Source organism: Nicotiana tomentosiformis, chromosome 9 (assembly GCF_000390325.3).
Source record: "Nicotiana tomentosiformis chromosome 9, ASM39032v3, whole genome shotgun sequence".
Lineage (NCBI taxonomy): Eukaryota > Viridiplantae > Streptophyta > Magnoliopsida > Solanales > Solanaceae > Nicotiana > Nicotiana tomentosiformis.
In genome coordinates this window covers 60,598,600-60,612,169 of record NC_090820.1, presented here as the reverse complement: position 1 = coordinate 60,612,169, position 13,570 = coordinate 60,598,600, and the positions used below count along the sequence as shown (strand labels likewise).

Here is a 13,570-nt window from a genome sequence, read left to right as displayed (position 1 = left end):
TAACGTTTGGTACATACTAAAGACCAAAAAGTCACATCTATTACACATCAATTCCTCATAAATAAATCAATGTGTAAAGATCAGTTTCAATAAAACAATTGTTTTCACCTATTCAAAACCGATCGAAATGCCTCATAAATAAAGAACTGTTTCCCTTTTGTTACAACTTTAAAAGCCTCACAAATTTTTTTATTAACTATAAATCCCACAAGCCACCATCAGAAAAATAAGAAAGAAATTTGAAAAAAAAATAAAGAAGCAGAGGAACTGTTTTGAAGAGGACTTGGAAGAACATTCATATTTTCCCATTTTTCTTACATTTTTGAATGTGGTATGTCTGCTTCGATTATTTCGTCTCTTTCGGTTTGATTCTTTCGTTTGAACTTTTGCTATATAATTTTCTGTTTATAAATTAGGATGTGTCAGTATATTGAGTTAACACATTGCTAATACTGATGGGTTTTAATTAATTTTGTATTTTTCCTTTCGGTTTGATCTTTGGTAGAAATTTTTGCTTTACTGATGGGTTTTTAATTAATTTTGTTCTTTTGTGTTTGATGGATTTTCATATTATGTTGTTCTTCTGCTAATGATTATGCATATATATGGAAAGAGCAATAACCATAAAGTTAGTATTTAATGTTACGATAAAGTATCGGAAAAAAAAAGTGTTTGCCGTTCTCTCTTTCTTCTTTTTCATGCAACTCTTGCCATTTTGAGTTTACGCTTTACATCTTACTCTCTAATAACTAGCACATGTTTAAAGTAAAGAAAAAAATTGCAGAACTGTTTCCTCTTTATAAGATCTCATGCAATTAGTTTTTTTATTTTTTCTTTGGGTATAATTATTTGACGGTTATCATTTGTCAATAATGCAAAATTATTTTTTTTTCGGTGTCACGCCTATGTACATTTTAGTTATAAAAAGTAATTTTCTTTTAAAAAAAGAATAATAGAAGTATAAACTGACTGGAGTCGATTGTTCTATTGGACTAGATATGACGTAGAACTTACGAGGAAATATGATCTTTCTTTTCAGGAACAATTATGGCACAGATTGGGAAAGAAAGGGAAGAGCAAAAGGGTGGCTGCTCAACGAGTTTTTTCTATAATTGTATTAACTTTCTTGGCTGCTCAACGACTTTACAATTTCTTGATACTTTCTTGATACAACTTTCTTATCTCTTTTCTCTTTTTAACCTGTCATATTTTTTCATTTATCTAATTTTTAAAATTGTAAAGTCTAAGATTATTCAATTTTGTCCTTCTCTATAATTGTTAATTTGTTATACATTTTGATGATTCATATGCTCTTCCACGATTTCAAACTTTTCATCTCCCCTACTGTTATTTATTTGCTTGATAGTTGATATATTGACAAATGATCAACAGGAGGAAATACATGAATGCATCCCTCAAATTAGAACTTCATATTTTATATATATTTGTTGTTGTGATTTCTCCTTATTTTTCCCAATTTGGAAGAGTGAGAAGGTAAACTAAAAGACGAGCCTGATGACAACCTTTGTAATGTGTTTGTGAAAATCTCTTTTATTAGAACATGTGAACTATTTGTGGATTCCTCTGCTACACGCATCCTTTTGATACTAATTGTAGCAAAATTTAATCATAATATTTTCAAGTATTTATATTTAGAATCTTGATTATATTATGCTCATGTAATTAACTAATGCATCAAGATCTTTTAGTATACCCTTACATAAATTTTTTCTTTACAAAAATAAAAATAAAATAGAAATATGAGTGTACATAGACACTTTTATTATGGGCAACTTATAAAATGGTTATACATTTTACTCAATGTATAGAAAAACTTACAATTACTCCGAAGATGTTAATTAAAGAGAGACAATTTTACCGTTTTTTGCATAATTAATTTTATTATAGTATTATTAATATTATTTACTCCCTCCATTTACTTTTAGTTGTCCATTTTTGACTTTATACCCCTTTTAAGAAAATATAAATGAAGCATATATTTTACAATTTTACCCATAATAATGATAGCATTTCCAAAAGTTTTGGGTAATGAGGGAATGAGTAGTTAATAATAAGGGTAAAAAAAGAAAAAAAGATTGTCTTTCTCGTGATTTAGTATAGTGGACAAATAAAAATAAAAATATATTTTTAGTATAATAAGAATGAACGAAGGGAGTATGAACAATATTTAATTAGAAATAGAACGTAAAAAGACATAACAATTTTCACCTTATTCAATAGATTATTTAGTGAGGAATAAACGTGCATGCATGCGTGTGTTACATATTTTTTTGGTTTTTATTGAATGTATGTTTTATATAATACTCCCTTCATCTATTTTACTAGATTACCCCTAATTAATATTTTTTTAGACACACCTTGATCTATGGTAAAGATATAAAATGGTAGAGTGTCTTGATTTCAAAATATTAGACTGGACAAGTAAAAATAGATATTTTTTTCAGTATAGTAGACAAGTAAAAATGATACATTTATTTCTTATTTATGGTACTATAAAATTTTCTTATTCTTCTATATCAACTATCAATTAAATTCAAATAAAAAAAATATTTGACCGCGGGAAGCGCGGACTAATTAACTAGTTTCAGAATAAAGTATTCCCATCAAAGAAAGGGGAAGAATTTTTTATAGTATTAAAGGTCAAAGCATTTAGTTTTTGGTGCAAACTCATAATCCGATGCAAAAGTACGATCAGAGTAATTTTTTAATTAAAAAAACTTACTGAGAATTTATTCGTAGTATCATTCTTTCTTTCTTTCTTTTTTTTCGATAAGAGGGAAAAAACGTGTTATTTAACAATCTCATTTATGTAGTTAACTTGAATGTAGTACAAAAACAAATCTCCAAATAAATGTTTCACACGAAGACCCAAACAGTATTTTAAAAGGCGTGGGCGTAAGTCGATACGTTTTATATATGCCTCAGCGGGACGTAAATCTCGAGGCGCGGGGCGTAAGCCCCATAGGTATTTAATTTTTAATATTTTATAAAATAATATAATGACAATTAATATTTATAAACAGGTAAAATTGCATAAAAATTGAAGAAAACTATATATATGTGTGCTCCATCCCCACACAAAACTAATCAAAATAATTTATTATACGTTATTACAAGCACAAGTAATTTGAGTCTAAAAGAATAAAGTTTTCTATATGGAGGAACAAAAATGATGATTAACCTACAATTTGAACTTTGAATTTGCTGCTACGAAGAAAAATATAGTTCTCTTTCTATTTGTAAAAAAAATTAAATATTCATTGCTTTATGGAGATATTAGCAGACTAGTGGACAAGATAAAAAAATTAAAAAAACCATGAATTATGGCTTAAATCAATAAAAAATATCTTTACTTTTAAATTTAATACTTTTGAGTTCCTTTTTAAACCTTTTGAGTAATTACCAAACTGACTTTTGAAAATTTAGGTATTATATGAAGGACTAATTAACCAAATTTTATTTTAATTTGAAAAAGTCTCTGGGGCTTACTCCTTACTAAAAAAATACGCCCCGAACGCCCGGGCGTACGCCTCTTGAGACTTTCGCCCCACACCATCCCGGGGCATTTTTGGTACGCCTCGCCCCAAAAACGCCTTTTAAAACAGACGACCCAAATTGATTATTCGAAAGCGAAAACAATGCAAGTTTTGAAGGAGCTAAAGTATGCAACTATTAAATTAACATATGAAATGAGTTTCAACGGGTACAAAGTTGTCTGCATAAATATTTATTTTTGGATTGGAAATGTTGAAGGTAATGAAGTTTAAAATTTGAAAATGGCAGCACCACTTGAGGGTTTGGATGCAAAAATGTACAAGCCAAGATCATTCTTATTGATTGTTCCTTTGCAAATCCTTGATTGATAAAATTGCTCCTGAAAACATAATAAACCACCATATTGGTTAGTATTAGGAGTGCATAATGTTAAAATAATTACGAGTTGTCAAATGAAATTAACCTTCAAATTAAGTATAAACTGTGGAACAAGACTCTCTTTCACCAAAGCCACTGCACAACCACCCCATCCAGCTCCTGTAAGCCTAGCTCCAAGAGCACCATTATCTCGACAAATCTTCACAAGTTCTTCTAATTCTGGACAACTGATTGATTGCAAGAAATAATTGAAACTCATCAACTAAGATACTTCAATCCAGATGCTAAAATCAAAGATGCCATGGAAGCATATTATAAACACAACTTTCTTATATGCATTTTTTTGGGTAATCTCTCGGGCTGTGATAGCCAAATAGTTTCACGTAAATAAAGCATGAATTCTACCTGCACTCATAAAGAACGCTGCAGCTATTGTGACTCTCATTCATAAGGTCACCTAACTTCTTCAGCATGTCTTCATCACTGCAATGACCAATTTGTTACAGTTTTGAGTATTTATTTCAAAACAAAAAGCTGGAGAAAAAGAAAGCGCATCTTGCATGAACTTGAACATGACAGACCTTAATTCTGATGATACAGTGTCTTTAAAAGCATGGACACGTTTGGCTTCAGAATATACATGGGCAGCTCTCTGAAAGGTAAAACAAGAGCACTATTTTGTCAAACATACTGATATCATGTAATAAGAAATGACTCTTTGATCGATCATATATCAACATAAGCAACATGACTTAAGGAACAAACATCTACAATCCTCTTGAAACATCTATTGAAGAAGTACAAGCAAGTAGGGAAATAACAAAAGGCCTAAGGAAGAGAACCTATTAATTGTAAACATCCTTCAAAGGAACAAAATGGACAAAGAAACTCCATTTTAAAGAATTTGAAGCAAATCAATTTAAACCAGGCGAGGGCCCAGTATGAAGATGGAAAGGCAAAGAAAGAAGAAGAAAAAAAGAAATCAGATTGAAAAACACATAATGACCTGATGCAACTTGTAACATTTAGCAGCCCGAAGCACATCCAAAGAAGTTGGTGAAGCGGCAAAGACCGTTTCCAACTTTTGCTGCGTGATATTCTCAATATCTTTGCTAGTATACGGTTCCTCATGCAATAGCTCCTGTAGCAGTGGTAGAAATTGTTACAACTGAATGTAATATAGGCAAACAAGAAAAGGAGTAAATTCACAAAGCCCTCTTTAAACAGGACCATAATCACAAGGGCCACAACGAAAAGCTAATACTGATAGGAAGAAAAAATAACACTAACTGAAAAACCAACCACAATATCCCAACTACATATGATAATTCAACTTGAAGAAAATGGAATTATCACCCAAAACTAGATCTTAAAATAATGAAACTGAGACAGAAAAAGATGACAACCGGGAGAGGAATGATCTGAGAGAAGAGTATATACCTTGACAGCAAGGACAGGGTCGGAAGAACCGTGAGTACCAGCGAATGATATACACAACCCTTCCACATCAGAAAGCGTTTTTACATTAGATATTGCCTCATGAGGTTCCATCCCCAGCTTAATGCCCAGTACAATCTGCAAAATCTCAAATGAGCATTAAAAGGGGAAAGCTAGCATCTCCAAGTAGGTTATTCTGCAACTCTATCCAGTGAAGCAAGACCAGTCTATTCAAAGGCAATATATATCTATGTAAATTCAAAGTAAACAAGAACATGTAAGTTACTGACATAGTAAGAAATGTACTAGAAAACAGTTTACAGACCAGGAAGATTCGCAATGGCTGAGTTGATAAGGCAACATAAACACATGCATCAGGGAGTAGAAACATTTTGCATCTTTGTTATTTTTGCACGAAAAACAAAAAACAAGGCCATTTAAATAGCCAACAAAATGGTTTGCCTGCAAGTTCTAGCAAGTAAAACTTACCATGCTCTCCCATGGATCTCAATGGGAGAGCATCCTATAGCTATGTTGCTCGGACTTTTCGAAAATGTTGCCTGATGCGTGTCGGATCCTCCAATACGGTGCATTTTTGGAGGATCCGACACGGGTGCGGCAACATTTTTGAGAGTCCGCGCAACATAGTCCACTACCACACACTCAATACCAATTTGAGTTTCCATCTAAATCATTTAAAACTCAGAATTATTGCCATGGATATTATATAACTCTAACTTATCAAAAGCACTGCAGTGTCCTAAGGACATTGAGTTTGTAAAAGATAATAATGAACCAATAAGCAAACTGTTGATTAAGGAAAGGTCATAAACCTAAGTATTTTGGTTTTGAAAATACTGATGCCTCGACCAACTTGTGCACAGCTCAACTAGGTATTTAGCTTAAAGTTTCAAGATACTGAAATAAGATGTCATTAGAAGTTTAAAAAAAACCCAAGAAACCAATTGGGAGAAAGATAAATAGAACTATTATGATCAGAGATATAAGAAAATCATCCTCTTCGCTCGAACACTAGAAATTATCAAACAAAGGGTGCAAAATCTTACAGCAGCTAATCGGCATTCAACAACCCGATTATTGTAGTTAACTGCAGCAGTAATTGCTTTTTGTGATTCGGCTAATGAGTGGGCTATTACAAAAGTTCCACCAGCAGGGAGTTGTACATCAGTTGCACGTATAGGATTGAAATCAATCAGCTCTGCAAACCCAGATTGTGCCATAACAGAGATGGCCTGCACAAAACAATTGATTGATGGCCATAAGAAAGATTAAGACAAGACTGTCTGCATTGCAATATTGATTAGCAAAGAGAGAAATTACATTGATATTTAGGATAAGAATAAGGAAACCATCAATTTTTAGGACAACACTAGTTTGTATACTGCACTTTGATTGGTCCAGCTCTGATTAAGTGATCAAGATTTAGAGTTCGATGGCATTACCTGATCCATTCCACCAGACTGAGTCCCAATATGCCTTTCACATTCACATGTGAGTTGAGCAATTTCTTTCTGCAGAGAAAAGAATTATCACCTCTAGGCCAAAACAAAGCTACAGCTAAACGCACCAACAGATTCAAAATTTGAAAACTCAAAGCAAGTAAAAATAGAACAAAAGGAAGACAGTTACAACAGATTAGTCATGACAGATTCCTTCATCTTAAATGAGGGAAATCCTTGCAAAGAAATTTCGAAAGAGGAAAAGAAATCAGATCCAAAACAAATGTTCAGGGTGGACACTGATTTAGCTGGAGTAGTTGGCGGACACAGAATATTCCTCAAGCAGGTTCAATAGTTTTTCCTTGAGCAGGTTCAATGCAGAACCTTTACAACAGCGGAAGTACGGCAGGTCAAGCACAACAAGCAGGTTTTGCTTGCTGTCCTTTTAGTGATACTTTATTCAAAAAATTGTAACAAAGCTCTAACAAAAGAACTACTTACTTTAAAAATCTTCTATAACTTCAGTTTAACAAAAAATCTATTTTATCCATAACAATTACGAAATTCTAATTAAATTCAATACTTAGAACAAAAGAGACCCAAAAAGAAGAGCTATAAACTGAACTAAACAAACAATATCGATAAAAAGAAATTCAAAAGTTATAAACCAAAGTAAACTAACAGAAATAGTAAAAGATAGGAATTTATAAACTAAACCCATTAACTTTTAAAGTTTTTGCTCTGAATATAAATTTAAGTTTTGATTTTAACTTACTTTTTAAATTTTTATCTCTAACTTAATTTTTGCATCAACAACATTTCTCGATAGCTTTATCAAGTGTTAAAGAAACTTAGCCTTTGAAAACACAAAGGAAAGACTAAATTTTATACATCAATGATGAATTCACGTTTCAACTTTAAGAGATAAACAAAACCAAATTACTGAACCTTAGATTAATTACACAAAGGCAGAGTGCTAACATCAAACTAGGTAAAAATATTTCATTTACATAATTTCTTTCAAAAAGTTTATATCATCCAACTATGTTAACTGACATCAAAGTAAGTTCGAAACGCAGCATATAATGGGCCAGATTCGAACCCATGAAATGCGCCTAATCCACACATCATGCTCTACTATTTTACCATTACCAATGCCCAGGCGCGGGGAGCATTATTCCTAATTTCATCTGGTTTTTTCTTTTGTTAAAACTAAGCTCCTTTTAGCCAAAGAAAAAAGGGAAAGACAGATGCATGAAATGTGGAGGCCAGATTTGAGCATGGGACATTTGAATTACTCTAAACCCAATCGAACCATTAGTTCAGGACTTTCTGTTGGCAAGAGGATTAAAGATTTAATGTTTATCGGTAATTTTTGTTTGTGAAGAATATTTGAAACATACAAATATTGAAAACTTTTCAGCCAAGTGGGTTCAATTGAACCCCTTGGTTGAACATGGGTCCACCACCGTGCTGGAGCAGGAAATGTCTTTTATTTAATTTTCCAGCACTGAGAATATGGTTAGGTTACTACCTTGGGCCTGTTAACGCCAACTGAAGCCATTATAGCGATCGTGGAAGAGCAAACAAATGCTGCAGAGCTTGACAGTCCAGACCCTACATCCAACAAACATGGAAACCATGAGATAAGCCATAAGACTGACTAGTTAATTACTACCCGACGGTATTCAAGATAGGAAGGCATATACCTGTTGGAACTGTACCATCAACAATAACATCAAGTCCGACGGATTCACCAGCATCTATCCCTTTCAACTTGGCATACTCATAGAAACCCTTGTACCTGCACGCACACACACGTTAGCAGTTTTTTGGATGACATTGTATATATGAATAGTTTCACCTTGTATATATTTAACTTTCTCCTGACAGCACATATTTCCCAAGAGTTCACATAAAGCATGACAAATGTGGTAAAATTTAATTTCTGTAAACTTGTAGTTCATGAAATAAGAAACCTAATACTCTCTGATTCTTTAGATCTTGGATGAAGAAAGTAAGGTCTAACCCGCAAATGAAATAATGACCCCATTTGTGATTCTTCAGATCAACTTCCTGCAAAAGATAGACATACGGTTATCGACAAAAAGAAACTAGAATTGCTGCACCGGCCAAAAGGTATTCAAGAATCTTTCTTTTTCGCTTTTTCTTATTCTTCTTTTCTTTTTTCTTTCATCTGTAATTTATAACTAAGGTTTAGACTTGATAATTTGTCTTTCCCAAACAAACTTATATGCATATGAAGAACCGCCAGGACATAGTAGATAATTCCCAAACTAATACTCAGAGCATTTTATGTATGTATGTGAGGCAATATCTTTTAATCTTAAACCCATTCAAATATCTTTTAATCTTAAACCCTGTACCAGCCCTCTCAATTCAAATAAACTTTAGAGCAAAGTAGATCACAGACAGCACGCTGGAAACACATACTGCATTATATGCTTAACACCATGATCATCAAAGTTATGATACCTGCAGAGGATCAGCAGGGTAATTGCACAAGGAGTACTTGTCACTATTCACATTGGCAATTCGAAGGAGCTTCTCAGACTCATCGGAGTCGTGCTTCCGAATCGCCACAATTGTGTCTTGGCGAATTGCCATAGGCAAGACAGAGTACCCCTCATAATCAATGTGTTCTCCGATCAAGTTCACTCTCCCTGCATATTAGAAAGATCCATTTCAACCTCTAAGGAAGAAATTGAGAATTTAAACGTAACCAGTTGAGATTTTGACTAACAGAGTTCAGATTTTGAACACAACCGATAAGGAAGTGTAGATTTTGAAAATAACCCACTAAGAAAGTTGAGATTTTGAACACAATCCACTGAAAAAGAAGAGATTTTAAAGGTGGAATTGACCTGGGGATCGAGCGTAGACATGAGGGGGTTGGCCAAACAAGTCTATGAACTTAGCCTTCAAATTCTTGAATCGAAGTTCAGCTTCTTCAAGCTGTGATCCACCACCATAAACTGGCTCAAGATCGGAGAATATTGGAATTGGTAATTCCTCGTGCCTAGCCATTTAATTTCGGTTTCTTCTCAACTTTTTCTCTCTCTTTCTGCGACAATGATATCTGATGAAAAAGGAATACACTGTAGCCAAAAGAAAAAGGATATATAAGGAGTTGAAAAGAGGAGTTGCTCTCCGAACGGGAATGTGAGATACATGGAATTGTACAAAAAGATTTTGGATTATTTGTGGGACTCCTATATTCTCTCCGACTCAATCCACTTCTTCTTATTTTACTTTACCTATCTACTTTTGTTGACCTTTTGCACTTCTTTTTTACTATTGTTGTTGACCTAAATTCATGAGACTCGTGACTATACGAACCAAGAAAGTGGTCTAAAGTGTTAAATTGTATTTGTGTTATTTTTGAAAGGAAAACGTTAACTTTAACAATAGGTGAAATTCAAAAATAAACAGATTTACAAATGTTAATTGAAAAATAGTCACAGTTTCAAAAGTAATCGAAATTTAGCCACTTTACATGTAAAGATAAATCTAAACAAAAATACTGTTCAAAATCCGGAAAATATTCCAAAATAATATACTGGAGTTCGAATTTTTTATACGTGAACTTCCAGCATAATATACTAGGCTTCAATCATAATATACTGGACTTCCAGCATAATATACTAGAGTTACAACATAATATACTGAAGTTCCAGCATAATATATTGAACCAACATAATATGCTAGAAGTTCATACACAAGTGTTCCAATCTCTAGTATATTATGCTGGAACTTTCCGTGTGATGGAGTTCTAACATAATATGATGTAAGTCCATACACAGGTGCACCAATCTCCAGTATATTATGCTGGAATTTTCCGTGTGATGGAGTTCCAGCATAATATGCTGGAAGTTCATACACAGGTGCACCAATCTCCAGTATATTATGCTGGAACTTTCCATGTTACAGCAAAATAGTTATTATTTTTTAATGATTTTGCAAACACTGGCTGTTTTTCAATTATTAGTCAGAAAACTGGCTAGCTCGTACTATTTTTACGGTGAAACTACTCAAATAGCTCTCAAAATGGATGATCTTAAATTTTTATTCCCTTGGTGAACCAAATTTCAAATTTAATAAATGTTATTCCTCGCTTGTCTCATAGGTAACACTTTTAACTTTTGACTTTGAAGTTCTTCCCACGAGACAAATGGCCGTCAAAAGTTAAAGATCATGCTAAAAAGTAACATATTTGTATAATTATTTTGCTTTAATACTTCTCATGTAGTTTTAAAATTTACTAGTAACTTTTAGTCAAAAGGTACATATGTCTATGTCTAATACAAGATCAAAATCCGGTCAATTTTATCATTAAGCAATGAATACGACTAGTACAATTATGGGACGGAAAGAATTCATAACTAAACCTTATGCCAAAAATGTAATAATCAGAAAATATTTTATGGACAATATAGTTGGAGCACGATCCTTATCCATATGAACTCAAGTACTTTACGTGGGATATGAATATATAGTGACAGACACGTAATCCATCCATCCGACACATTTTACTATTTAAGATTCAAATGGTAAAAATATTTATCAACATTTTAAAATATATTATTTTATCAAACTGACATTAGAAGAATTGTAACTTCTAGTACTTTTAGTATAGCTTTTGAATATTAAAATTTCAACTTAGTTGAACTAATTCAATTTAATTTCAATGACTCTCGATAAGTAAAATATATCTGTATAGGGTGAAATATAATATGACACGTGGTCATCTAAAGGAAAGACACGTGGAATCCAAGACGGGGATGGCCGAATACCGAATGCAGCCATTCCGCTTGTCACCGGAAGAGATAACGTTCATAAAGGTATATTAAATGCTCTGTGCCCGGTAGCATTTAATAAAGAATATTCTGCAACATTAAGAGCGACGACCCGTTACAGGGAATTTGGCATTTATGTTCACCGTTACATCTTCATCAATGACCCTCATAATTGACATTAAAGAAGGGCACGATCCTAGGACCTCCTTCCCTAGACAGAGTTATAAATAGTGAGCCCAGTTATCATTGTAAAGGACACGACTTTTCTGGCTAAACTTAAACTACATTCTATACAAAGCTTAATATAATCTTACTTTCCCGCTTTTTGATCTCATTATTGCTCTGCCCGGAAACCTTATTCCCGGAATTGTCATCTCTGTTGTTTCATCTACATTTTAAGGCTAAGTATTGTATATTTCTTCAATTATTGCATTATTTCAGGACCAAATTAGTTCACTTATCTAGAAATCATGTATAAATTCAACTGTACTGTTTTACGAGTAAACATAAATAAATTGAGGGTCCTCGTTAAGTTTATTAGAAAGCAAACTATCCAATTTGGCATTTCAGAGCAAAGATACTATCAATATTAATTAATTCATAAAATATTTTTAATATTAACTAATTACTTATAAATATTATCAATATTAGCTCAATTGATTATTGTATGCTTCTCCCTCTCTTTCGTCTACCTCTCCCTTACGTGACCAATTGACATATTATTAAGTAATAACCGGTCGAATCGAAATTTTGGTGGGGGACTAATCAAAATATTGGCGGGGGCGTAAGTGGAATTTCTTACGGCATATCTATTTTTTTCCTCTCTGCTGAATCACTTCATTTACTGCTTGAAGGCGAATAAAGGACTAAAGTATTTGAGACTAGAGCCATCAATATGGGCTTGGCCCGTTGGGTCAGTCCAATTCAGCTCGTAATTTATGAGGCTTTTAAGCCCGACCGAGTAAGCCCATGGCCCGTGAGACTTGACTAAGGCTGGGCCGGCCCGGCCCGTGGGCCTAATAAAAATATTTATCTAAAATATATAAAATATAAAAAATATACTGTCTCTGGCGATGGAAAGTTAGAATTGTATCTTTACTTAGAGGAGCCAAAGCTTGATCTTGAGAAGTTTCAAGAGATGGATGTTGTCATGTATTGGAAGGACCATTCTAGAAAATATCTCTATCTTTCAGTGATGTCGTGTGATGTACTTAGTATTCCTATTACCATTGTAGCAGCAGAATCAACATTTAGCATTGGTAGCGTGTTCTGACAAAATACAGGAGTTGCGTCCATCATGAAAAATGTCCAAACACTTGTTACTACTCGAAATTGGCTGCACGATGTTTTTCAAACTCAAACTGGTATTATTATTTTTTTATGTGAATTTGAATATTATTAGTTTTTAAAATTTTATTATTCTTAATATTTAACTAATTAATACTATTGCATATGAATTATAGATGTAGATGAAAGTGAAGATATTAAGACAACCTTGTCACAAGCGGATTCAAATGTTTTTGATCACGATGATGTGTTGGATATCCCATAAACGTCATGGACGTTCTCTTGAATAGTTTGTTTTGAGTTGTGACTTTTAGTGAATGAAATATAGTCTTGTCTTTTACTTTTTAGTGTTTATTGTGATATATTGGAACAGTATAAAAAGTTATTAAGTTTTGCAAAAGTTTTCCAATAAGATATTTTTTAACTTTTAAATATTTGTCCCTTTTAGGTTAGAACTTAAAGAAAAAATATAAATTTATATTTTAAAAAATGATGGTCCGGCCAGCGGGGGCCCGCGACCCACATAGGACTGGGGTGGGCTGACCATTATAAGACTCATAAAAAGGTGGGCTAGCCCAGCCCGTCAATTGCTAAAGCCCACGTGGGCTGGGCTAACCCAGCCCGACCCATATTGACAGCTCTATTTGAGACCATGATTTTATTTTTCTATCATAT

At 33.2% G+C, this 13,570-nt stretch overlaps 1 protein-coding gene across 1 annotated transcript; it reads right to left on the bottom strand.

Moving 5' to 3' along the window:
• Nucleotides 1–3,666: 3,666 nt before the first annotated feature.
• LOC104110994 (galactokinase-like) lies at nucleotides 3,667–10,028 on the bottom strand. The gene is made up of 13 exons (XM_009620580.4): nucleotides 9,677–10,028; nucleotides 9,288–9,475; nucleotides 8,821–8,867; nucleotides 8,501–8,595; nucleotides 8,326–8,408; nucleotides 6,795–6,863; nucleotides 6,399–6,584; nucleotides 5,335–5,469; nucleotides 4,901–5,035; nucleotides 4,476–4,546; nucleotides 4,300–4,377; nucleotides 3,980–4,121; nucleotides 3,667–3,895 (listed from the first exon to the last, which is right to left on the bottom strand). The coding sequence occupies exons 1-13, from the start codon at nucleotides 9,837–9,839 to the stop codon at nucleotides 3,785–3,787; spliced, it is 1,503 nt and encodes a 500-aa protein (XP_009618875.1). The 5' UTR covers nucleotides 9,840–10,028; the 3' UTR covers nucleotides 3,667–3,784.
• Between the last annotated feature and the right edge of the window lie 3,542 nt (nucleotides 10,029–13,570).